Source organism: Anabrus simplex, chromosome 2, assembly GCF_040414725.1.
Source record: "Anabrus simplex isolate iqAnaSimp1 chromosome 2, ASM4041472v1, whole genome shotgun sequence".
Classification (NCBI taxonomy): domain Eukaryota; kingdom Metazoa; phylum Arthropoda; class Insecta; order Orthoptera; family Tettigoniidae; genus Anabrus; species Anabrus simplex.
Genome location: NC_090266.1, coordinates 814,028,143 through 814,052,668, shown reverse-complemented (window position 1 = coordinate 814,052,668; position 24,526 = coordinate 814,028,143). Strand labels below are relative to the sequence as shown.

Genomic DNA, 24,526 nt, shown 5'->3' with positions numbered 1-24,526 from the left:
GGGTTGTATATTCCTAGCTGTTGCAGCACAAGGACGGCCATGACTCGGACTATGTCCGAGATGCTCAGTCCCATTCCATAGCATCTGGTATCCCGACTCTCACGGCCACTTAGCCGTTGCCCAGGGTCCAAGAATTAGGACGTGGCTACAGTAATTATCATAATAAATTTGTTAAGTTACTCCTGTATTGTCGTTAACAACTTCTATTACTTCTTGGGAACACTTCTTTTCACAGAGCTTCGTGTTTCTACGTCCCTAATAGGGAGAATACAATTCCATGTAGGTAGGAGCAGGTATGTGTCTTGGGTGACGATTACTGATCAGAGGAAAAGCAGTGAAGGTGTTTTGTGTGTAATGGGAAGAAAACATTGAAATGTCCATTCTGCTTCAGTCTACCTGAAATGCCCTAATTCGAATTCTATTTTTTTTGATGAACATGCGTGAATCAGAGTTACAAAAATTAGTGTATATATTACTATGCTACATAAGCTATACCGTTCTTGACAGTTCCTGAAATTTTACAGTTCTGGACTTGACCGTTTTTTGGAATGAAACCTTCAATTATAGTAAATTCTTAATAACAAATTGCGGACTGAGTTACAACACAAAGACTGACTGACTACTGTCGTGCAGCCATCAGCCAGTACAGGCTGTCCTCAACTGTGGGCGAAGACCAAAAAATACCTTCTTAATAGCTGTATATTCATAAAAAGCCCAGGCAACTAGAAAGCAAATGTTTAATAACATTCTCGTGAATCTCGACGACTGGACTAGCTACCAAACCATAAATACCGAGGGAGTTGGTAGCGCGGGTCGAGCCGTGTAGCTGTTAGGTCGCATTCAGAAGATGGTAGTCTTAACCACACTAAGATGGTTTTGGTGAATTCTCATTCTAATATCAGGCAATAAAGCAAAGGCCAGTATGCCAATAATCCTCAGAAAATTGATTTTGGAAAAACAAGAATGAATGTTAAATATCGCTTGTAATCGTAATAACAAGAATCAGAATTGTCATATTTCTCTGCCTCAATATTTTCTTCTTCACCTGGATCTTGAAAAGTGGATGCCAGGTTCGCCGGTAACACGCATAGAACTGGTGATGTGCCGCGGAGTCAAGGTACTATATAAGCTTTAGCAAGTCTCTTTTCTTATCAGGGTCCAGGAGGTTTCTAGTGGAGTTTTGGCAGGTCAAGTTTGTCAATGTCACTTCAGTAGGTCTTGTTTCTCACAGTATGTCTTTGCCACGCACGATAGAATAACTACTTCAAGTTCACGTATCGATCGTCTTTTACTGAGCATCGTCCGTACTTGTAGTTTCAAGGGAAGTTTAGGGTTTTCTGAAACAAAGGCTTCACAGAATTCGCAATGTCCAAGAAATAAATGTGAGTCACTATGTTTTGATCAAATGGGAAGAATGGTTCCTTGTTTTCTGGTTGTTAGTGAAGCAGTACACGGTTTGTCTTATTTTTGTAGGAACATCCAACTTTCACTGCAATATCGAAAAAGTATCTGTTATTTCCGTGAGTTGAAAGTTTTAATGCTTTTTATTTGAAATCTCCTTGTGCCTTAAGTACTTACTTAATTTCATTAATATAACCGCATTGCATGTTTAACAAATAAAACTTGGTAGCCACTGGGAAGCCGTTGTAGAGCCTTTATTGAATTTATACAACAAAATACGATGTCATCTGTGTTTTATTACAAATTTGTTGTTAAGTACTGTACATTTTTGTTTACTGTGTGCAAACGTATACTGTATCTTGAAATGCTTCAAATTAGTTTGTTTGAATTAATTAATTAATTAATTAATTAAAGAGCAGTTACGATAATTCGTAACTATTAACAGTCCTTATTTTGTGAATAAATGATTTCTGATCATTAATTTAGTTCTTCATTCTGTTTGATTTCTTGTCCTGTATGAACTCTCCTCTATAGACATTTGTTGACAGGCTTTAGAAATACTATATCTATCTACCTATCTAGGTGCTGTCGTTCAGAAGTTATGTGAAAAACAAATAGGCCATGATTTTCTATACTTCGATCTAGATAAAAGAAAAGTGGAAAACGCTCGGACGTTTCCAAAAAAACTGTCAAGGGCATTTCATTCTTACTCATTCAAAGTACCATATGTCATTTATAAATACAACTTGTTTTTGTCGCACCGACACAAATAGGTCTTATGGTGACGATGGGATAGGAAAGACGTTCGACTGGGAAGGAAGTGGCCGTGGCCTTAATTATGGTACAGCTCCAGCATTTGCCTGGTCTGAAAATGGGAAACCCTGGAAAAATACCTTCAGGGCTGCCGACAGTGGGATTCTAAGTACCAGATGTCAGAAACAATCCAACACAATATGGAAATATCACTACAGTTAGTTTTCTGTTATTTTACGTTTTGTTGTTAAAAAGGTCACTTTTTTGTTTGCCTACAAAATTGTAATTTCTTCTAGATGAAGTAACCATCATCATAGAAATATGTAGCTTGCACCAAAACAACACACATTTCCCAGAGTTAATTAATTGCTAGAAATATTGTTATGTCCCGTAAAATTATAGGGACAGGGTTGCATATCTTTAAATCACAGGATGTCCCTTAATTTTCTGGCAACACTGTATTTATCAATCTGTCTATGATCCCCATTCATGCAGTAATTTTACTACAGATTAAAATCACAAGATTATGCTTGTACCTGTGATTCCTGAGGGACACCAGCATGTGTAGTTTCCTAGACCATCTATGCAAGTTCCACCATTTTGGCAAGGTGTAGAAGAACATTCATCGAAATTTGTCTCACAGTTGTTACCTGAAAGAAAGAACACTTGTAATTCAATCAGGACATAAAGAACACAGTCGAGGAACTATTTAAGATGAATAATATTTACCGTTGAACTTGAAGCAAAATATCTATGGAGATACACTTCTAACTCGTATTAAGGAAATGAAGCGGTCCTTGAAAAATTATATAAGAGTGGTTTACATATAAAACCGTCAACTAAAACATCATTGTCACTTAGATTGCATATGCATTATCATGTAATATAAGATAATAATAACAATAATGCACTCCTGTAAGGACTGTTGCTGTTTTCGGTGGCACCGGGGAGCTGACGTGTCGTCCAGCAGAACGCTGCCGGTAAATCTACCGACACCATCTGTTGCTATTCCTTGATGGATGCAGTATATTTTCACCTGTCTCTTAGCATTGGCCAGAGCAAATTGTAGCCTCTATTGGAGTTTCAGTCTCATTCATGACTATGAGAAGATGGACGTTGCTGAAAAATGGGCAGTGCTGAGTAATGAGATTAAGAGCACAACTAGTGCGCCTGAGTGTTATAGAAGGTGGTAATCGTAGGGTCAATCATGTTGCAATAACACCTTCTGGCGTAGTGCGGAAAGCAATGGCAAACTATCTCACTCCTCATCTGGCCCAGTTCGTTCCATTTTTGTGCCACTATCGGTTTTTGCGTTTTCCATACAACCACGTAAGTTTCAAGTATGCTCTTTCAGGATCTGATCAACCTCCGGGTTGACATAATAGAAGTCTACCGACACGAGAGTGACCACCAGAGTAAGCCTGGATCGGAACCACCAACCTAGGCTGCACTGTGCTGTCTGAGCTACCAGCTTGGCTCCCCTATTGTGTCTGGGGTGATATGGGACATTTCAGTGATTGATCAACGATACCCGAAAATGACTGGTAGGTTAACAAGTAGGTCGTAACTCAACTTTGAGTCTTTGCAGGCGTTAACGTTCCTTTAATACGAATGTTTCTTGCACAGAAATTGCCCATTGTACGAGACGCAGTTTTACTGCCATGGAAAGGACGTTCAGAGATTGGTACATAAAAGGACACACCAGCATTTTTGACGCAGTACCTGAAGACTGAAACGAGTCGCGGAAGCTGAAACAGCTTGTCGGTATTTGTCAACGTTCGGGGCTGCCATTCCATCTGCTTCTTCTGAGATTTCTATTGACGTACCATGTCAAGTTTCAATAATATATCAAATAGCGTGCGTGAAGTGGCGATTGACACAATATTTCCTCTTGGACTAATCTAGTTTCATTTAAATATATAAGAGAGAGAGTTCATCAATGAGTGACAACACGAAAAATGTGTTGTCACTTGAAGCTTGACATGAACGCCTAATAGTAAGACCTCAGTTGTTGTCGGATATGAAAGAGTTCATCCCGTATTATTCAAGTGCGTACAACCATTACTAATCAACATTATATTAATGTCATTCCAACACATTGAATGTAAACATTCTTTAACGTGCTAGCTTTAGACCATGGCTGTTTATCTAACTCTTTCATCCTTGCTTCCTTCAATAATGAGAAATTCTCTTCCCTTCTGTTATCAGGGCACCTTGGACATCTGTGAACACATAATCTAGTTTGTCGTAAGGTGACGAGACGGACACAAACACTCACGACTTAAGAGTAGTTGTATTCAGGCTGTAAGCAGCAACTCCACTGTTGTAACTTATGAGTCCCTTGCTGGAAGGAGTCTCTTTGCTGGAAGAGGAGCGAGTCTGTCAGACAGACTGACGCTTCTTTGTGCAAGACATCACTCTTTGAAGAGCTTCTTCAGTGACCAAACAAGCAGAAATTCTAAGGCGTCATGTACCGATTACAGGATCAGAATTTGCTCAGAAGTGGGATTACACTATGAGAAACGTGGGGCTTAGAATTACAATATTCAGAGCGAGTTGGGCGTGTGGTTGGGGTCGCGCAGCTGTGAGCTTATATTCGTAAGATAGTAGGTTCGAACCCCACTCCCTGCAGCCCTGAAGATGGTTTTCCGTGTTTTCCCAAATTCACACCAGGCAAATGCTGGGGATGTACCTTAATTAATGTCACGGCCGCTTATTTCACACTCCTAGCCCTTTCCTATCCCATCGTCGCCATAAAACGTATCTGTGTCGGTGCGACGTAAAGCAAATTATAAAGAGAAATATAAAATTTTCGTGTAACAACACCTGGCCTAAGTATTGCTGTCTTTTGGTCTATACGTCAGTCGTTGTAGAGTACAATAGTGCGTCGCATTGTTTTTGGTAGCATTTTGCTGGAGGAATTCGAAGAGAACTGATTCTCTTTCATCGATGAAAACCTTCTGTCCCATAGTGCAACTTTGTTTGTCTTCCACCACATGTAATGCTTATGCTATTTCTCGTTCGAAAAATTTATATACAGCTTCCTCTTCTGTCACTGTTGTGAAGAAAGAAGGCTTGTCACAGTAAATGCGCAACAAATACTGAAGTGAAATGCCTGTGTGAAGACTTTTGATAACGACCTTGGCACACACTTTCCTGTAACCTAACCTCTCAATTATTACTTTGTTCACATGGTACCGAACCTGACAAGGATCTCCCGTTCCCGGAACGTATTGTAACTCCATGGCATTCCTCCATGTGCCCGGTTGTTATAACAATGTGTGACTGCCCGCATTCCATTGTTCTACGTTGTTCATGAACACGTCCGCATCGCGTGTGGGCAGTTTTTCTCCTCACACACACTGGTCTCACATTTGCGATAAATATATTCAGGTATATTTTCTTATGGAGATCACAACACATTATTTTTTTCTGTATGAAAAATTCTGTAGTCAAAATATCATTTTCACGTTACACGAAATCTACAAAACAACTGAATGGACGACGTCAACATCACAAAATTCATGCATGTAAAATGACAACGTTACCTGTGTATCCAAAGGTACATTCACATTTGTAGGATGTGTTGCTTATATTTGAACACTTAGAGCCATGTTGACAGGGTGACTGGGAGCATGGGTTGAAGTTTTCGCAGTCTCTCCCGTAGTAACCTGGCAGGCACTCGCACTCGTAAACGTTACTTCCATTGCTGTAAAGGAACACATCAACGAACTTAGGCGACCACAGTTCCGTGATACAGTACCAAACAACAGTAGACAAGTACAGTACAACAGATTGACATGGCAGAAAATGTTACGCTCTCATTCTTCACACCATGGGCACACTACTTCTGTTTGCTGTTGCATTTTATGGTCATGGACTTGAACCACAAGACTAAGATTTAAAGAGCCTATTCATAAATTTCAGGTTCTTTATAGTACAGTGAAATAATAATAATAATAATAATAATAATAATAATAATAATAATAATAATAATAATAATAATAATAATAATAATAATAATAATAATAGTACCTTATTTTAGACTGTTATGATCTTCAGCGTTCAGTCTGTAAGCCTCTGTGAATTAAATACGGAACTCCACAACGTGTTTCGCTCTTAACGTGACTAACTAACACGCTGCATTCAAACAAAGTCATAGCCCAATTTGCAGGATTCTATCAAGGTATAAGTGATATTTTAGATTCAGGAGGTCAAATGGGCTGTATCGTTATTAACCTATCCAAGGCTTTCGATAGGTACATTATGGGAGACTATCGACGAAAGTGAGGGCTAATTGACTAGACAAACGAATGATTGAATGGAAGGCTACATTTCTAGAAAATAGTATTCAAAAATTTAGTGTAGGATAAGTTTTATCTGATCATGTAGTGAGTAAGAGGGAGTTCTTCAAGGAAGTATTGTACCGGTTACGACCTGTAAATGCATATTTTCTGAGAGTTAATTGTATTTAATCATCACGCGTATTACTCCGTGCAAGCCTGGTTTGTTTACATTCAGCGGGACGAGCGAGCGAACTGAGGACAGCTGTATGTGTGACGTAGCTGCAGGGGCTAGTTAGATCACCCGCCTGTCATGCCACGTGCAGCTGACCTGAACTCGTATGTTCTAGATTCAAGCGTCACATCTTCCCGAACATTCGACGGAGAAAAAATTTAAAACTCCTATAATAATTATGGTAGCGACTTGAGCAACACGTCATTTTAAAGGGAATCACATAAACGTCGCAATGCTTGAATTTCAAGAAAATCCATCGAGGGATTCAGGAGATAACCAGCTTCACGGCATATGTGACGTAGATGTTCCCAAACCGAATATAAGGAGGGCTCAATATAGCCTGATATCTCAGTCAGTCAGTCACAGTCGAGTAGTCAGCGTGGCTCTACTCGCTGCCATAATCGTCGGAGGCTATCTTCGTGTGGTTATAGTCTCACTGAGGAACTCTGAATTTCCTCGAAGTCTTTATTTACGAGTGTTGAGGAACTCTGAATTCTACTAAGTCTTTATAAATGGGACTTGTAATACTTACGAGTGTTGAGGAACGAATTCTTCTGAGTCTTTATAACTGGGACTTGTAATATTTACGAGTGTTGAGGAACGAATTCTTCTAAGTCTTTATAAATGGGACTTGTAATATTTACCAGTGATGGACTCTAAATTTTCTCCAGTGACTTTTCAAAGACTTGTAATATTTACCAGTGATGGACTCTAAAATTTCACCAGTGATTTTTCAAAGACTTGTGATATTTACCAGTGATGAACTCTAACACTATTCAAAATTTTCATGAGCATAGACTTGTGATTTTCACCAGTGATTTTTCAAAGACTTGTACTATTTACCAGTGATGAACTTCAAATTTTCGCTAGTAATTATTCAAAGACTTGTAATATTTACCAGTGATGGACTCTAAATTTTCACCAGTGATTTTTCAAAGACTTGTAATATTTATCAGTGTTGGACTCTAACTTTTCGCCAGTGATTATTCAAAGACTTGTAATATTCACGAGTGATGAACTCTAAATTTATTCGAAGTTTCCATGAGCATATACTTGTGATTTTTGCCATTGTTGAACTATAACATTATTGAAAGTCTTCATGAACATAGACTTGTCATTTCCATGAGTGTTAAAGAGTGAATTCTTGAAAGTCTTTATGAACACAGACTAGTGATTTTACTAGTGGTGTGAAAACTAATTATTCAAGGTTTTCATGAACTTTGACTTATAAATTCTGCGAGTGACGAAGAACACATTTTCGGAGTTTTGTGGGCATTGATTCTATCAACCTCACTGTACTTGGGTAATGTGATTACCTGCAACATCGCCAGGAACCATCGGAGGTCATCCCGAGCATCGGGAATTTGAGGCGTATTCCATGCAACCAACCTGGATGGTCCGTCCGCATCTTGACGGAGTACTTGGGCATCTTGTGGAACGTGTTCCAGCCGGTGCGGCCTGGTGAGCCGGAGACCCGGCCCATTTAAAGGACAATGTGGAAGACAACCCCTATCTACCATGAGGTAATGTGCAATTTAATATTCATTACACGAATAGACTCTTATCAAATCAGATTCAAACTTTTCTTGTAGATAGGATCCTGACTCCTGTACCAAGCCCTAGCTAATATTCATCCAGTTTAGCCCTGAGAACTATTCCATGCTTACGTTGAAAATAAATCTTAAAGTCGGGCTCTTTTACTGGTACAGTATTATTGGACTTTTAAGTTTCCTTATGCACATACATGATATGAGCAAAGAACTGAAATCATAGATAAGGTTCTTTGCGGATGATTTTTTCTATACGTGGTGATAATAATTTCGTGTGGCTATTTCTAGCCGAGTGCAGCCCTTGTAAAGCAGACCTCCGATGAGGGTGGGCGGCATCTTCCATGTGTACGTAACTGCGTGTTATTGTGGAGGAGGATAGTGTTGTGTGTGGTGTGTGAGATGCAGAGATGTTGGGAACAGCACAAACACCGAGCCCCCGGGCCAATGGAATTAACCAATGAAGGTTAAAATCTCCGACCCGGCCGGGAATCGAATCCGGGATCTTCTGAACCGTAGGCCAGTACGCTGACCATTCAGCTAATGAGTCGGACATACGTAGTAATAAATAACCTACAGGATTTTGAGTTACTGCACAAAGACCTCGACAATCTTGTGAGAAGGACAGCAGACAATGTTATGATAGAAAACTGTGTGGAAAGTCAGGCTTTCACCTTCACCAAGAAGAGAAGTCCTGTCAGTTTTAATTACTGTGTTCATGGGGTGAATGTACTGTACCTGAGGATCACTGTAAGTACCCAGGTGGGGTGTTTAGGGGTTGTAGTAAGGATGTAAAGGAAAGGGCGTATATGTTGCTGGCATGACCCAATTATAGTATGGTTCCAATGTATGGGACCTTTACCGAAATTGCCTGATTCGAGGACTGGAAAAGATCCAGAAGAAACCAGCACGATTTGTTCTGAGTGATTTCCAACAAAAGAGTAGTGTTACGAAAATGTTGCAAATTGTGGTCTTGGAAGACCTGGGAGTGAGGAAACAAGCTAATCGACTAAGCGTTGTGTTTCGACCTGTCTATGGAGGGGTAGCGTGGAATAACATTAGTAGACGGATAAGCTTGAATGGTGTTTTTAAAAGTGGGAAGGATCCTAATAAATGAAGATAAATTTGGAATTCAAGAGGAAAAATTGGGGTAAATACTCGTCTATAGGAATTAGGGATTGAAATAATTTGTCAACGGAGATGTTCAATAAATTTCCAAGTTTTTTGAAATAATTTAAGAAAAGATCACGTACACAATTGATAGGGAATTTGCCAACTGGGCGACAACCCTAAATGCAGATCTGTGGTGACTGAGTGATTGATGAATCGACTAGTTTTGTTTAACTGTTCGTTATACTTTTAGCTTAGTTATAGGCTATAATTATAAATCATTTAGTTCATTATTTATTTTGGTGCTGTACATCATGCATGGACATTTAACGTTTCACGAACCAGAACAGATTCTTGACCTTCGCTCAAATTACAAGAGATTGCTCTGTGGGAGTTCAGTGTTCTTTCGTCCATCGCTCTTTCGTATCGTGCACCTACACCAGAATTGTCATTAAGAGCAAAGTCTTGTAATTTATTATTTCTTTGTGGTTACTGTAGTCACGTCCTAGTTCGTTAACCATGGGCAACGGCTGAGTGGCCTAGTAAGTGGTCCTGAGAGTCGGGATACCAGTTGCTATGGAATGGGAGTGGGCATCTCGGACATATTCTGAGTCGTGGCCCTCTTTGTGCTCAAGCGGCTAGGACTATACAATTCACCGGTGGTCCATAACCCGTTAGAGGAGAGATCCTCACTTGGACTATGTGCAAGTAGGGCAGCATCCTGCTTCATGAATTAACCGAGCTCAGAACACTTTAAGCAAGCCTCGGACCTATGGGAGTAATGGAGTCCCACTCCCATTTGACAGGCGAGGGACTCCTTGAAAACAACTTGGCGAACGAAATGGAATTCGATGGGGAGCTATCAATATTAATGGGGCTTATGGAAGAAAGAAGGTAGAACTGGCTGAGTCAGCAAAGAGGATGCATCTGGATGTGCTAGGAGTAAGTGATATTCGGGTAAGGGGAGATAATGAGGAAGAGATAGGAGATTATAAAGTGTACTTGACGGGTGTTAGAAAGGGAAGGGCAGAGTCTGGGGTAGGGCTCTTTATCAGGAATACCATTGCACGCAACATAGTTTCTGTTAGGTACGTAAATGAGCGAATGATGTGGGTAGATTTGTCAGTGGGAGGAATTAGGACAAGAATTGTGACCGTGTATTCACCATGTGAGGGTGCAGATGAGGATGAAGTTGACAAGTTTTATGAAGCATTGAGTGACATCGAGGTCAGGGTGAACAGCAAGGATAGAATAGTGCTAATGGGCGATTTCAATGCGAGAGTTGGGAATAGAACTCAAGGATACGAAAAGGTGATTGGTAAATGTGGGGAAGATATGGAAGCTAATGGGAATGGGAAGCGTTTGCTGGACTTCTGTGCTAGTATGGGTTTAGCTGTTACGAATACATTCTTCAAGCATAAGGCTATTCACCGCTACACATGGGAGGCTAGGGGTACCAGATCCATAATAGACTATATCTTAACGGACTTTGAATTCAGGAAATCTGTTAGGAATGTACGAGTTTTTCGCGGATTTTTCGATGATACAGACCACTACCTGATCTGTAGTGAACTAAGTATCTCTAGGCCTAGGGTAGAGAAAGTGAAATCTGTCTGCAAACGAATAAGAGTAGAAAATCTCCAGGACGAGGAAATTAGACAGAAGTACATGGATATGATTAGTGAGAAGTTTCGAACAGTAGACAGTAAGCAGGTTCAGGATATAGAAAGTGAATGGGTGGCATACAGGGATGCTGTAGTAGAAACAGCAAGGGAATGCCTAGGAACAACTGTGTGTAAAGATGGAAAAAGTCGAACATCTTGGTGGAATGATGGAGTGAGAGCAGCCTGTAAACGTAAAAAGAAGGCTTATCAGAAATGGCTCCAAACAAGGGCCGAGGCAGACAGGGATTTGTACGTAGATGAAAGAAACAGAGCGAAACAAATAGTTGTTGAATCCAAAAAGAAGTCATGGGAAGATTTTGGTAATAACCTGGAAAGGCTAGGTCAAGCAGCAGGGAAACCTTTCTGGACAGTAATAAAGAATCTTATGAAGGGACGGAAAAAGGAAATGAACAGTGTTTTGAGTAATTCAGGTGAACTCATAATAGATCCTAGGGAGTCACTGGAGAGGTGGAGGGAATATTTTGAACATCTTCTCAATGTAAAAGGAAATCATCCTGGTGGTGTTGCAAACAGTCAAGCTCATGGGGAGGAGGAAAATGATGTTGGTGAAATTATGCTTGAGAAAGTGGAAAGGATAGGAAATAAACTCCATTGTCATAAGGCAGCGGGAATAGATGAAATTAGACCTGAAATGGTTAAGTATAGTGGTAAGGCAGGGATGAAATGGCTTCATAGAGTAGTAAAATTAGCGTGGAGTGTTGGTAAGGTACCTTCAGATTGGACAAAAGCAGTAATTGCACCTATCTATAAGCAAGGGAACAGGAAGGATTGCAACAACTATCGAGGTATCTCATTGATTAGTATACCAGGCAAAGTATTCACTGGCATCTTGGAAGGGAGGGTGCGATCAGTCGTTGAGAGGAAGTTGGATGAAAACCAGTGTGGCTTCAGACCACAGAGAGGCTGTCAGGATCAGATTTTCAGTATGCGCCAGGTAATTGAAAAATGCTACGAGAGGAATAGGAAGTTGTGTTTATGTTTCGTAGATCTAGAGAAAGCATATGACAGGGTACCGAGGGAAAAGATGTTCGCCATACTGGGGGACTATGGAATTAAAGGTAGATTATTAAAATCAATCAAAGGCATTTATGTTGACAATTGGGCTTCAGTGAGAATTGATGGTAGAATGAGTTCTTGGTTCAGGGTACTTACAGGAGTTAGACAAGGTTGTAATCTTTCACCTTTGCTGTTCGTAGTTTACATGGATCATCTGCTGAAAGGTATAAAATGGCAGGGAGGGATTCAGTTAGGTGGAAATGTAGTAAGCAGTTTGGCCTATGCTGACGACTTGGTCTTAATGACAGACTGTGCCGAAAGCCTGCAATCTAATATCTTGGAACTTGAAAATAGGTGCAATGAGTATGGTATGAAAATTAGCCTCTCGAAGACTAAATTGATGTCAGTAGGTAAGAAATTAAACAGAATTGAATGTCAGATTCTTGATACGAAGCTAGAACAGGTCGATAATTTCAAGTATTTAGGTTGTGTGTTCTCCCAGGATGGTAATATAGTAAGTGAGATTGAATCAAGGTGTAGTAAAGCTAATGCAGTGAGCTCGCAGTTGCGATCAGCAGTATTCTGTAAGAAGGAAGTCAGCTCCCAGACGAAACTATCTTTACATCGGTCTGTTTTCAGACCAACTTTGCTTTACGGGAGCGAAAGCTGGGTGGACTCAGGATATCTTATTCATAAGTTAGAATTAACAGACATGAAAGTAGCAAGAATGATTGTTGGTATGAACAGGTGGGAACAATGGCAGGAGGGTACTCGGAATGAGGGGATAAAGGCTAATTTAGGAATGAACTCGATGGATGAAGCTGTACGTATAAACCGGCTTCGGTGGTGGTGTCATGTGAGGCGAATGGAGGAGGATAGGTTACCTAGGAGAATAATGGACTCTGCTATGGAGGGTAAGAGAAGTAGAGGGAGACCAAGACGACGATGGTTAGACTCGGTTTCTAACGATTTAAAGATAAGAGGTATAGAACTAAATGAAGCCACAACACTAGTTGCAAATCGAGGATTGTGGCGACGTTTAGTGAATTCTCAGAGGGTTGCAGACTGAACGCTGAAAGGCATAACAGTCTATAATGATAATGTATGTATGTATGTATGTATTATATTCTAGAGTAAATGAGACCTTTATCAGTATTTGCGTAAGACCAATTTCAGTATAGACAATACACAACACTTTCGGATTTAGCCTTGTTAAAATGGGAGACAATTCGCAAGTGGCGCTCTTAGTGGCGTGACCTGAAAATTCGCGCTAAATTCAAATATCAACGGAAAGTCATATTCGGAAATGGATAAATAAATTACGTCTACAATGAAAGGGTTATTAAGATATTAACTTCAATGTTGCTAAAGCAATTCTGGATAAATTAAAGAAGAATTTTTAACAGGCTGTTAATTAAAGACTAAAATTAAACACATAATCAGGATGTGAAATGCTATGCTGTGAAAGGGCTTGATGTTTCATTTGTGTATTACCGTTTTTGCTTTAGCATTCCTGCCTGAACGTTTCAGGTTAGATTTGTCAGAAGTTTAGGAAGTACTATAAAAAATCTTTGTCACTGGAAGAGTATATATGCAAACACAATATTTACTTACATTTTCTTACCACAAGTGAAACGGAAGAAAGACTGCGAATCCTTCTGAACTTCATAGTTATTGCACCCAAAGACAGCACTTATCTTTCCCGTCATATTGAAAGGAGATATAAAGGAATGACACACGCTACTATTTACTTACTGCAAACGCATAAATAACACCAAAATACTTCTCAAACAAACTTCTCTCTTATGAGAGAATCAGTAACTCCATGTTACTCCGCTGTCCCTCGATATCTCGCAGACTGTTATGTATTATCTCTACTGTACGAGTATTTGCTAAGAGTATTCATCAACTCATTGTTCGTTTGTGCCTCCATCTACCAGTTAGTCCCAAACTACGTGGTGTTTTACTCACTTTGTGAGTATTTTAACTGGTGTTTCGGGGTTTGCCCATATATGACTTGCAGAATCTTTTAAATATCAGGATACTTAAAACTAAAATTACTGCACAGAGGGTTTTTACAGATTTACTCATAATTGTAACATACACTAGCGCCGAACGGAGTAGGCTTTGGCTTAACAACGGCTAGTTTTCTCTAGCCTTGCAGATGTACGTTCGAGAGGCGAAGGGGCTGGTCCTCATCGTCGGTTGTCCTGAGAACGGTTTCCCGTGATTTCCCATTCTCCTGCACTAAGACGAATGCCGGGACAGTTCGTCATATAGGCCTCGGATGCACCCACCTTACCTTATCTTCCCTGCAAATCATATCACAAATTAAAATCTCCTTAGCCTGAGAACGGCGTTACCGTCTAGGATGCCTGCTGTACCCTGTTCGGGTACAGAATGAAAGTTCTTACCCCCACCCCCACCCCGACACACACACACACACACACACACACACACACACACACACACACACACACACACGCACACACACACGCGCGCGCGCGCGCGCGCAACAACAACAACACACACTAATTACCGAACAGGTCGCTATACTGAAACTCCGCATTCGAGAGGCGAGCGGGTTCATCTTCCACCGTCGGCTGTCCTAAGATTGGTTTTCCGCGGTTTCCCATGCTTACTCCAGGCAAATGCTGGGACAGTTCCTATTTATAGCCCACGGCCGATCCCTTCTCACTGCACCGCAAATCTTCTGGACTGATAGGGGGCGTCACACTCCAAGAGACCTGCCGCACTCCTTCAGGGTGCGAAATGAAAGCTGAAAATATAAACAACCTCGGGTTATTACACAGCACTCCAGCACATCAAACTCCTGCCCCGAATAGGCCACTAGCAATACAGTCATGTTCTAGAACAGTTCACTTCCCACCTCGTCATACGCCACCTAATCAAAACCGTCTTGATTCACTACAGTATTCGCTGACGCACAAGGCTCGCGACCGTCTCGTGACACACTTGCGACTGATGCAACACTGACTCATTCAAGACTGGCTCCACGTTCCCACTGTGCGCTCTTTATTAAGGCCCGCGGAAGATTCTCGTTGTTTTCATTTCCAGATCATTTTCGTCCGCTCCTTCATTGTTAGTCAGTCTCTGGCTTCCTCTGGATCTGGATGATCCCTTATCCCTTCACCGGCGCTAGTGCGTCACTCGCTGCTGGCCCGTCCACACGCCCTACTTTCGTCTTTGTCACAAAACAAGACCAATGGTTCGGATGATCTCAGTTCAATCTTCCTAAAGTATACAACAGTAGCTCCTTCCTGTCCTATTAGAGTGCTACTCAAACGTTGCTTCTCAGTCGCCTTCTTTCTGAGCTCCTTGAAAATTGCAAATATCACACCAGTAATTAAACGTGGAAGGAGTTCGGATATCACATCGACCGGTCTTTACCAATTATTTTCGAAAGAATTCTTCACCAGCGTTTGCTTTCTTTTACCACTCAATACATATCCATCCTCAGGAAGTTCATGGCAATCCTCATCCATCATGCTACGTCTCCCACACACGTGGGATCTCAGCTTGATGTACGCTATATGGATGTCGCGAAGGTCTCCGATACCGTGAATCACACGTTTTTCTCACGTTAATATTCTGAACGTTTCAACGTGTGTTGGGGACTCCCAGCTCTCATTCAGAGCTTCTGAATTATACAATACGGCGCGTGGCTCTTGGTGAATACAGTTCTTCTCCCACCACCATTTTTTCTGGTGCTGCGCAGGGCAGTATACCAGGCCCCCTTCTTTTTGCCCTATTTATCCATTATTTTACCGATATTGTTTCCCAGAATTCATGCGAAACATTTCTCCTTGCAGATGATCATAAAATCTTGAAACAGATCGATTCTCTCACAGATACAATCTACATGCAAAATGTACTCGATTCACTGTCACAATGGTGCGTTACATCATCCCTCATCCCTCCAAGTTTTCCACCATTTCGTTCACACTTCGTAAACACTCATATTTCACGAATATAGCCTACTGAACCTATCGATTTCAATTGTTGATGATCAGGAGGACTTGGGAGTGTATTTTGATAGTAAGTTGTTGTTAGTTTTCCACATAAACAGGATCACATTATGTGGTATGCCACTCCTTGCTTTACAGGTTTTCTGGCAACACGGTTATAAATGTCCTCAAGACATTCGACGTTTCTCGTGTTTTACTGGTTGTTGAATACGCCTCTCCAGTCTAGTAAAATTCTTCTTCTTCTCCTTTTTTTTCTTCCGAAATCGGCCACCTTGACCGTGCACAATGTTTCTTCTCTGACTGTCGCAACTTGTACAATATTCTAGTACTTGGAAAATTAAATCTCAGAACGCCTGCAGCTCGGGGGAAAGCAGCTGCTCTAAAGCTACTATACAAAGCAGTTAATGATTTCTTGGGGTCACCTGAATTAGTTTCAGTTTTCACCCTCTACGTACTTAACCGCAGTACCAGAATGAAGATCCTCTTCCACATTCCCTACCCTAATAAAAATCTCTGATCGTATATAATAACTTATCTCTCAATAGGAAGTTGAAGTTATATATTTTAATAATATACCCTTTCTTCCGCCATAATATTTCCTATATAACGTATCTTCATTTTTCGTTACGGTTCTCTTCCCTGATATTTTATTCTCTGTCTCTTCTGTTGTATTTAAGTAAATTTTCCTTCCTTTATTTCATTGTTTATCCCCTTCGGCCCTGGTGTACTAAAACAGTACATCATATTTTATATTTATTATCTCTGCATGAAAGATACTGATATGCCTGAGCCCTGGTGTTCTGAATATAGTATCATTTCCTCTTCACATGCCGAGTTAGTCATCAGCTGCCATCTAGCGCTTATCCTGAAAACTCCATTTGAAAACAAGATGGCAGAAAACCGATGCTGTTCCTGGTAAGCTTACATTATTTATTTTACTTCTCAGCAAATGTACATTTTAGTGACATTCTTGTTGTGTATAACTTAACTACAGATAACTTGTAATATAAGTGGTGCAATAACTATTTCAGAAAAGCACTGTAGATACATCTATATGCGCAACAAACTTGATGTACTAAAAGTAGTACAACAGGTCTCCAGCGTTATAGTTAGTGTATGTGTACTCATTTTGTATTCATTTTGTATAGGACTGTATTTGAAGTTAATGTATATATATATATCGATATTTAGCCTGATATTTGTTAAGTTAAATATCTATACATCATTTTACACGGTTATATCAAAGGAAAATAATGGAAGGCATGTTTTGTTTCCAAGTGGAAGCCACCAAAGGGATTATTGCTCTACCATCATTTCCCAAGTATTATGGGAACTAGTGCCTACACTTTCATATTCCTTATTGTGCCTTCTTTTGTGTAGGCTGTTCGGGAGATCCCTTCCTGATAAGAATACGCCGTTATCGGAAGGTGAACTGGAAGACCTACTAGAGCGAATGCAGAATGGTGAGATATCTGACCTGGATTGTATCTCTGACGGAGAAGAAGAAGATGAAGAAAGACAGTTTGAATCGACAAGATCTGTCATTAGTGAAGGTGTTGGGGATGATGGTAATACTGTTCATGGAACTACCCCTGATCCAATAGAAAATGCTAGGAGTGACAGTGACAGTTCTGATGACGAATTTTCACAACCGAGTAAACAGACGAAGCGTGTACCTGTTTCTGAGAAGTGGAAAGTAAAGGAATTCGAAAACCCAGAAGATAATACGTGGCGTGGAACACCATTCCGAGATGATGGGAAGATGTACGTACACCGTATGATCCTAGAAGATCTATATGAAACCATAGCTATCCACACCAACAACTACTATATTAGAAACACGGGCAGCAGCAACTTTTCCACTGACCCTACAGAGATTCGCAAGCACATTGTGATAGGTGTTCTGAATTTACCCAGGCTGAGATTGTTTTGGAACCCATTGACACGTACTCCTTTGATTGTTGTACTCGCTTCGGTGGTACGTATGATCTGATGTCGCGCAACCGTTTTGAAAACTTACGGAACAATTTACATTCAGGTACTGACAAACCAGACAGTAGTAATGACAGACTATAAAAGGTTAGACAAATCATTGCCAGTGTAAGATCAAGATGCCATAATCTCTATCTTGAAGAGAATATATATATTGATGAGCAAATTATTCCTTTCAGAGGATCTTTGAATATCAAGCAGTACATAAAAGTTAAACCATATCCTTGAGGGGGGGGGGTGTGTGTGTGAAAGCTTACCTTCTGTGTGGTGAGAGTGGATTGGTTTATGATTACATTGTATACCAAGCAAAGTAACACCTCTTAAACCTGAACTGACTGAAGAGTTTGGTATAACTGGAGCAGGAGTGGCACAGTTGTGTGAACGAATACCACCTAATGAAAACTATAAAGTGTACGCCGATAATTACTTTACTTCCATCTAAATTATCAGAAATCTTATGGGAAATGGTATCCTTTACTCCTGAACAATTCGAAAAAATTGAATGAAAAATGTCCAGTTGCTCCAAAAATTATTGAAGGTGGTATCATACATGAAACTGTAAGTGGCGATGACAGAATAGTCATTACTCAGTGGAATGACAACAAGACAATTATGGCATCGGGTTTAGTGGGAAAGGGGTAGCCAGACAGTGTTCAATGACGGTGCAAAACTGAGAAGGTATAAAAACAAGAGATCCGATCTCAAGTGATAAGATGCTACAACTTCTCAATGGGTGGTGTAGATAAAACTGACTTCTTGGTTCAACTCTACAAGATCTTCATTCGGTCACGCAAATGGACTTTAAGAATTATATTCCATTTTATACATCTTGCAATCACTAACATTTGGCTAGAATGTAAGCGAGATGAAGAGGTGAAATTTGTCTCCAAAAGGGAACAGAAGGATCTGGTAGAATTTTCCTTTGATATCGCCGAAGCATTAGCTAAAGCTGATGTTCCTGCTTTGGATCCCAAGACGGGAAGACCGAGCAGTGAGTCCCCTGTCATTGTTTCTTACAGTAAGGAACTGAAGGAGGAGGTAAGACCGGTGGATGACATTAGATATGACAATGTGAGTCACTGGCCAAAAACAGCCGACAATAAAGGAAGATGCAAGAAACAATGTGTACTAAACGGTGAAAAACAAAGTGTAAAAAATGTGATGTTCACTTATGTTTGACAAAACATAGCAACTGTTTCAAGGCTTTCCACAATCGTTAGTTACCTAACCGATTAATAAAACTAGTTTGCAAGGTAATTAAATTTACAACAAAGAGTTTCTTCTGTATAAACTGTGAGAAAAAGAACAGGAGATAAAAGGGAAATTGTGTTTACGTATGTGAATGTATACTATGTTTGAAACCTGATGTACTATTTATAGTACATCCTCTAATTGTAAAACTATGCGTGTAAATTAATTTCTTTTGTATTTCCCTGATTAAATAAAAGCTTTTAGATAGACAGTACCAAGTTTTAATTTCTTTTGTGTGAAAAATAATAAATTAGGACCGAAAGTGTTATGTAAGTATATAAAAGGTAGTGTTGTAGTTGCATTAATCTTGTGCAGTTTATTTTGTTCATATTGGTATAATTTGTGAAATGTATGCAATTTTCCATTTTAGAATAATTGTTTTAAGTATTTTACGTATGTTTAAGTCGGGTCTTCGAAGTTCGGTGCTATGTAATTTCTGGTTCTAAATAAATAAAATAAATAAATAAATTGCCGCCACTCCGCTGGGATTGTTGCCTTTCGCCAGCATTGTACAGTGCGTTGCAAAACCGTCTTCTCAGTGAGATGGGTACACTAATACACTCAGCTACACTCATTTGCGTTGGCAACGGATCTCGCTGAACTCAGCATCTTATATATAGCATTCGGAATTGCGATGTGCTAAATTTAATTTAATTATATTAAATTCAGTGGAATTAATTTCGACTGCCCCAGAAGATGCTGGAAACATCCTCACTGCTGAAGGCAGACTTAGACTCTTTTGCACTTTTTTCGAACACTTTAGGTAGGGTTTCCATTTTATGTAATTGGTGATTTCTTCTGTAATTTCATCAATTGTTTTGGTGTTATTCTTATATCTCTAGGATATTTGCGGCACCCAAGAGGAAATAATCAGGGGACGCAAAGTCTGGGGAGAGAGGTGCTGAATGAACAGAGACATTTGTCTCTCGTGCTAATTTCAGCATTGATTTAGTAAGGCTCCTCAACTTTGCAAACGAAATTTAGTCCAGTTCTGTCTCGGTTAAAATTTTAGGCCTACTGCTTCTCGGAGCATCGTGTACAGATTCGGCTTCACGAAATGTACTAATTAATTATCTCAGTTGATCACAATTACGACATGCCGAATTTGGTAAACATCACGAAATTTAAGTTTTACGCTTTCACGGAAGACATACTCCACTAAAACGCTCATTTCAATCGTTGACATATTGACTTCAGAAGCACACGTTTCACGCAAACTGGAATGCTTATCAGTTCAAGGATAGCGCCTGCTCGAGGTGTAAGTTGCCCCGTTGTTGCTAATAGTAATATAAGCACATCCATCGCGCCTCTGAGTTCACTGCGGAGAGAGTTTTGCCAAGCACTGTAGCTTCAACCGACCCCTCGCGCTCTCGGCCTTCACTGTCACAGTATTACCACGTCTTATAGCTGCAGTAAGCTATAATATTCATTGACTGTTCGTTCAGCATGTACATATTTGTTTTAATAGTTCACTACTATGTCTTATACAATATCATCTGAATTATCAAATATTTAGATACGTCAATCAATCAATCAATCAATCAATCAATCAATCAATCAATCAATCAATCAATCAATCAATCAATCAATCAATCAATCAATCAATCAATCAATCAATCAATCAATCAATCAATCAATCAATCAATCAATCAATCAATCAATCAATCAATCAATCAATCAATCAATCAATCAATCAATCAATCAATCAATCAATCAATCAATCAATCAATCAATCAATCAATCAATCAATCAATCAATCAATCAATCAATCAATCAATCAATCAATCAATCAATCAATCAATCAATCAATCAATCAATCAATCAATCAATCAATCAATCAATCAATCAATCAATCAATCAATCAATCAATCAATCAATCAATCAATCAATCAATCAATCAATCAATCAATCAATCAATCAATCAATCAATCAATCAATCAATCAATCAATCAATCAATCAATCAATCAATCAATCAATCAATCAATCAATAAATCAATCAATCAATCAATCAATCAATCAATCAATCAATCAATCAATCCAGGAGATCCCTACCTACATGTTCTGAAAAGAATAAACGTTTCACCAGGTGAATGAACTTGATAAAGAAAAGTGTATGGTTAACTATTCTTTAGAGGATTACCATTTTTATTTCGCTGCTGCTAACGCGTACTGTCTGTCACGGATATCAGCAGGCACATCAACTGAGTGCAGTACAACCACGTTATTATCTTTTGAATGGATTTCAGAGCTCTGGTAAATACATACTGTAACTTCATGGAGCTCTGGCTGAGCTAATCACACATCACTCAGTCTGATAGACAAGTGTAACATCTCACTTGACGTATGTGACATGTAGTATATGATCATAATAATGCATGACTTGGTCACAAATTATAGCAACAGGCACAGACCAAAACTAAGTCAGAAACATACGTTCTCACAGCTACATATTTCTTGATACTAATGATATATGTCCATGGAAGAAACGTGTACAAGGCTAAAAACTGACACTATTCCATCTCCGATTACTGACAGAACACTTTTAACTTCCCCTCAGGAACGAATAACAGTTAACGGGTAATTATGCAGTTCCGAAAATTTCACAATTGTCAATGGAAGGTGTATATTATTCAAATATTTGCAATTTTTTTGATATATAATTAGCTATTGCTCCCTTGGTCAAATTTTCTCTTCTGAGGTTTCGCATACAGTATAGTGCTTGTAAAAATGACTTAATTAAGGTCATCTGGACGATATGATAACAAAGTAGTAGCGATGAATGAAGCTCATGAGAAGTATTTCTTAGGGATTTCTAAGGATACAACAGTTGGTTGAACGGTGAGGTAATTATTCATACTATTCAAGCGTCGTAAGTAGTATACTTTTGGACAGTTCTGCGGACCTCCACCTCCGGCCCCTGGGAGAGGCCTGATCCGGTGGGTGACCTTACAGCGTGGTGGGGGTGGTTAGCTAAGAGCGCGCTCTTAACCTTACATGACCTTACGCTGGCTACGGGTCCAGGCTTAACCTTAGAGATCTCGGGTTCGACCGCAATCCTAAAGGCGTTAACCGTACAGATCCTAGTTCGAAACCTAAGAGTGCAAGCTTAACCTACGAGACTCACGCTAACTTCCGTTACTTACTCTAACGCTCTTTCCCAAAGCTTGATCTTTCATCAGCATATCGCACATAAGCTATTTGCATCTCGGAGTCGGAGACAGCATGCTTTTCTTTTTTTATAGAGAGCGAGTTAGCTACATACATTTTGAATACTATTGGCCGTGAACTTGTACACAAGAGACAGCAATTGCGAATCCCCACTCTGAGGATAGTTTACGTGGTGTCTCATTTACACATCGAGTCGACATATCTATGTCGCTCTAGCGTGAAAACTACATTCTGTTCAAAATTCCGGGTTCGATTCCCAGTCGGGATGGGGATTTTTTAATTTCTCTCAACTCAAACGTTAGATGCTAAGTGATATAAACATTACAGCAGGCAATTACAAATCTCCAGGGTTCAAATCTACAGCTCAGAGCTGAATGCGGAAACAATGAAACTTGTATTCCCTGTCTCGGCAAATAATTTACTTCCATGTCTAGTCGACTTGCTCGCATCATCAATTTATTTTTTGCTGAGATGTGCATGCTAGGCTAAATGCAAAAACAATGAACTTGGTATATCATGTCTCAGCAAATACTTCCAAGTCTAATCAACTTCCTCGTGCAGTCAAATTTTTTGCTGAGATGCACATACTGTCATGACCTCACTTTAAACTAAGTTAGTTGTACTCTCACTCCGTATTCAGCTAACGTACTTTGAACTAACAGTTCACACTTAGTCTTCAGTGAAAGAAAAGCTCGCCACCGATTATAGGTCGGGTTGAGGAATTTTTCTTCTTATACACTTAAGCTTTTTAGTTCTGAGTCCAAGTGAGCTGCAAGTTCAAAAACCCGAGCCAGCGATTTTTATTCTTTGTTCAGAGTTAGATGTTTGAATTTTCGGAGTTAGATATTTGAATAGCACTTCAATTTTGAGTCTAAGCGAGCTCCATGTTCGAATCCTAGTCCGAGGTGGGGATTGTTAATTTCCCACAGCTCAAACGTTAGGTGTTTTGAATTAATCAATAGCACTTCAACTTTGTGTCCTAGTGAGCGCTAGGTTCTAATCCCAATTCGGGCGGTAATTTTTTATTTCTTGTAGCGCTAAAGCCAGGCGATTCAATGAAACGCTCAAGCTTTTATCGTACAGTCATATTTGTTTACTGCTAGTAGAGGAACCATGGGATCGATTCCTAGTCGGATCGGCGATTTTAAAATTTATTGTAGCTGGAACGTTGGGTGTTTTGAATTTAACGCACCCTTTCAATGCGCAGTCATTTACTTAGCATGTTACTCAGCAGTCCACAGGGAAGAGCCCTGGCTTCCATTCCCTGTCATGTCTAGCCCAAACTTTTTTCGGCTCTGAACGAAAATGTTTAATCTCTAAGTGACGTCAACAATTTTGTGAGCAATAATAAGTCTCTAAAGTTCAAATCTATAAGCACGAAATGTTACAATAAAAAATTCAGTGTTCCTAACACCAAAAACCAATAGCGCGTTACGCATCAGCTCACACGACAGCATCTTTGACTCTACAGCCACTCAGCTTCAAGACCTTGAAGTAGCTTTCTAAAGTCATGTCCCTATGAATAAAGCACATTCATTAAGCCTTACACAATCTCCCTAGTCCCGTACCATAATCGCGTTGTAAGTTCCGCTTTGAGCCGTAGACCATAGCTCATTGTCTTTAGCCCTTTTGCCTTTCTAACTATTTACCCGTTAGCCATTTAACCCTTTTGACATTTTGCCCTTTAGCGCTTCAGCCTTTTAGCCCTTTTGCTCTTTTGCCATTTAGCCCTTTTACCATTTAGCACTTTTGCCCTTGTGCGCTTTAGACCTTTGCCCTTTAGCCATTTAGCATTTTTGCACTTTTTGCGGTCGCTCAGCTCCAAGACATGAAGTCGCCTTTCAGCGTTACGCCCCTATGAATAAAGCATATGTATTAAGTCTTATACCATCTTCCTAGTCCCGTGTGTAGCCGCCATCTTGTTCTGAGTTCAGCTTGCAACGTTACGGCCCCTATGAATAAAGCACATGTATTAAGCCTTACACTATATCCCTAGTTCAATGCGTATCCGCCATCTTGTTCCGAGTTCAGCTTCCAGCGTTACAACCCCCTATGAATAAAGCACGTGTATTAAGCCATACGCCATCTCTCTAGTACCATGTGTAGCCGCCATCT

At 39.9% G+C, this 24,526-nt stretch overlaps 1 protein-coding gene across 1 annotated transcript in view; it reads right to left on the bottom strand.

Annotated features, from left to right (window-relative positions):
* LOC136863695 (uncharacterized) overlaps positions 1-24,526 on the bottom strand; it is a 415,056-nt gene that overhangs the window by 200,431 nt on the left and 190,099 nt on the right. Inside the window, exons 10-11 of the mRNA XM_068226041.1 lie at positions 5,703-5,863; positions 2,691-2,804 (exon numbers count right to left, since the gene is read on the bottom strand). Of these exons, the coding sequence (XP_068082142.1) occupies positions 2,691-2,804; positions 5,703-5,863 (275 nt within the window). The remainder of the gene's footprint in view (positions 1-2,690; positions 2,805-5,702; positions 5,864-24,526) is intronic.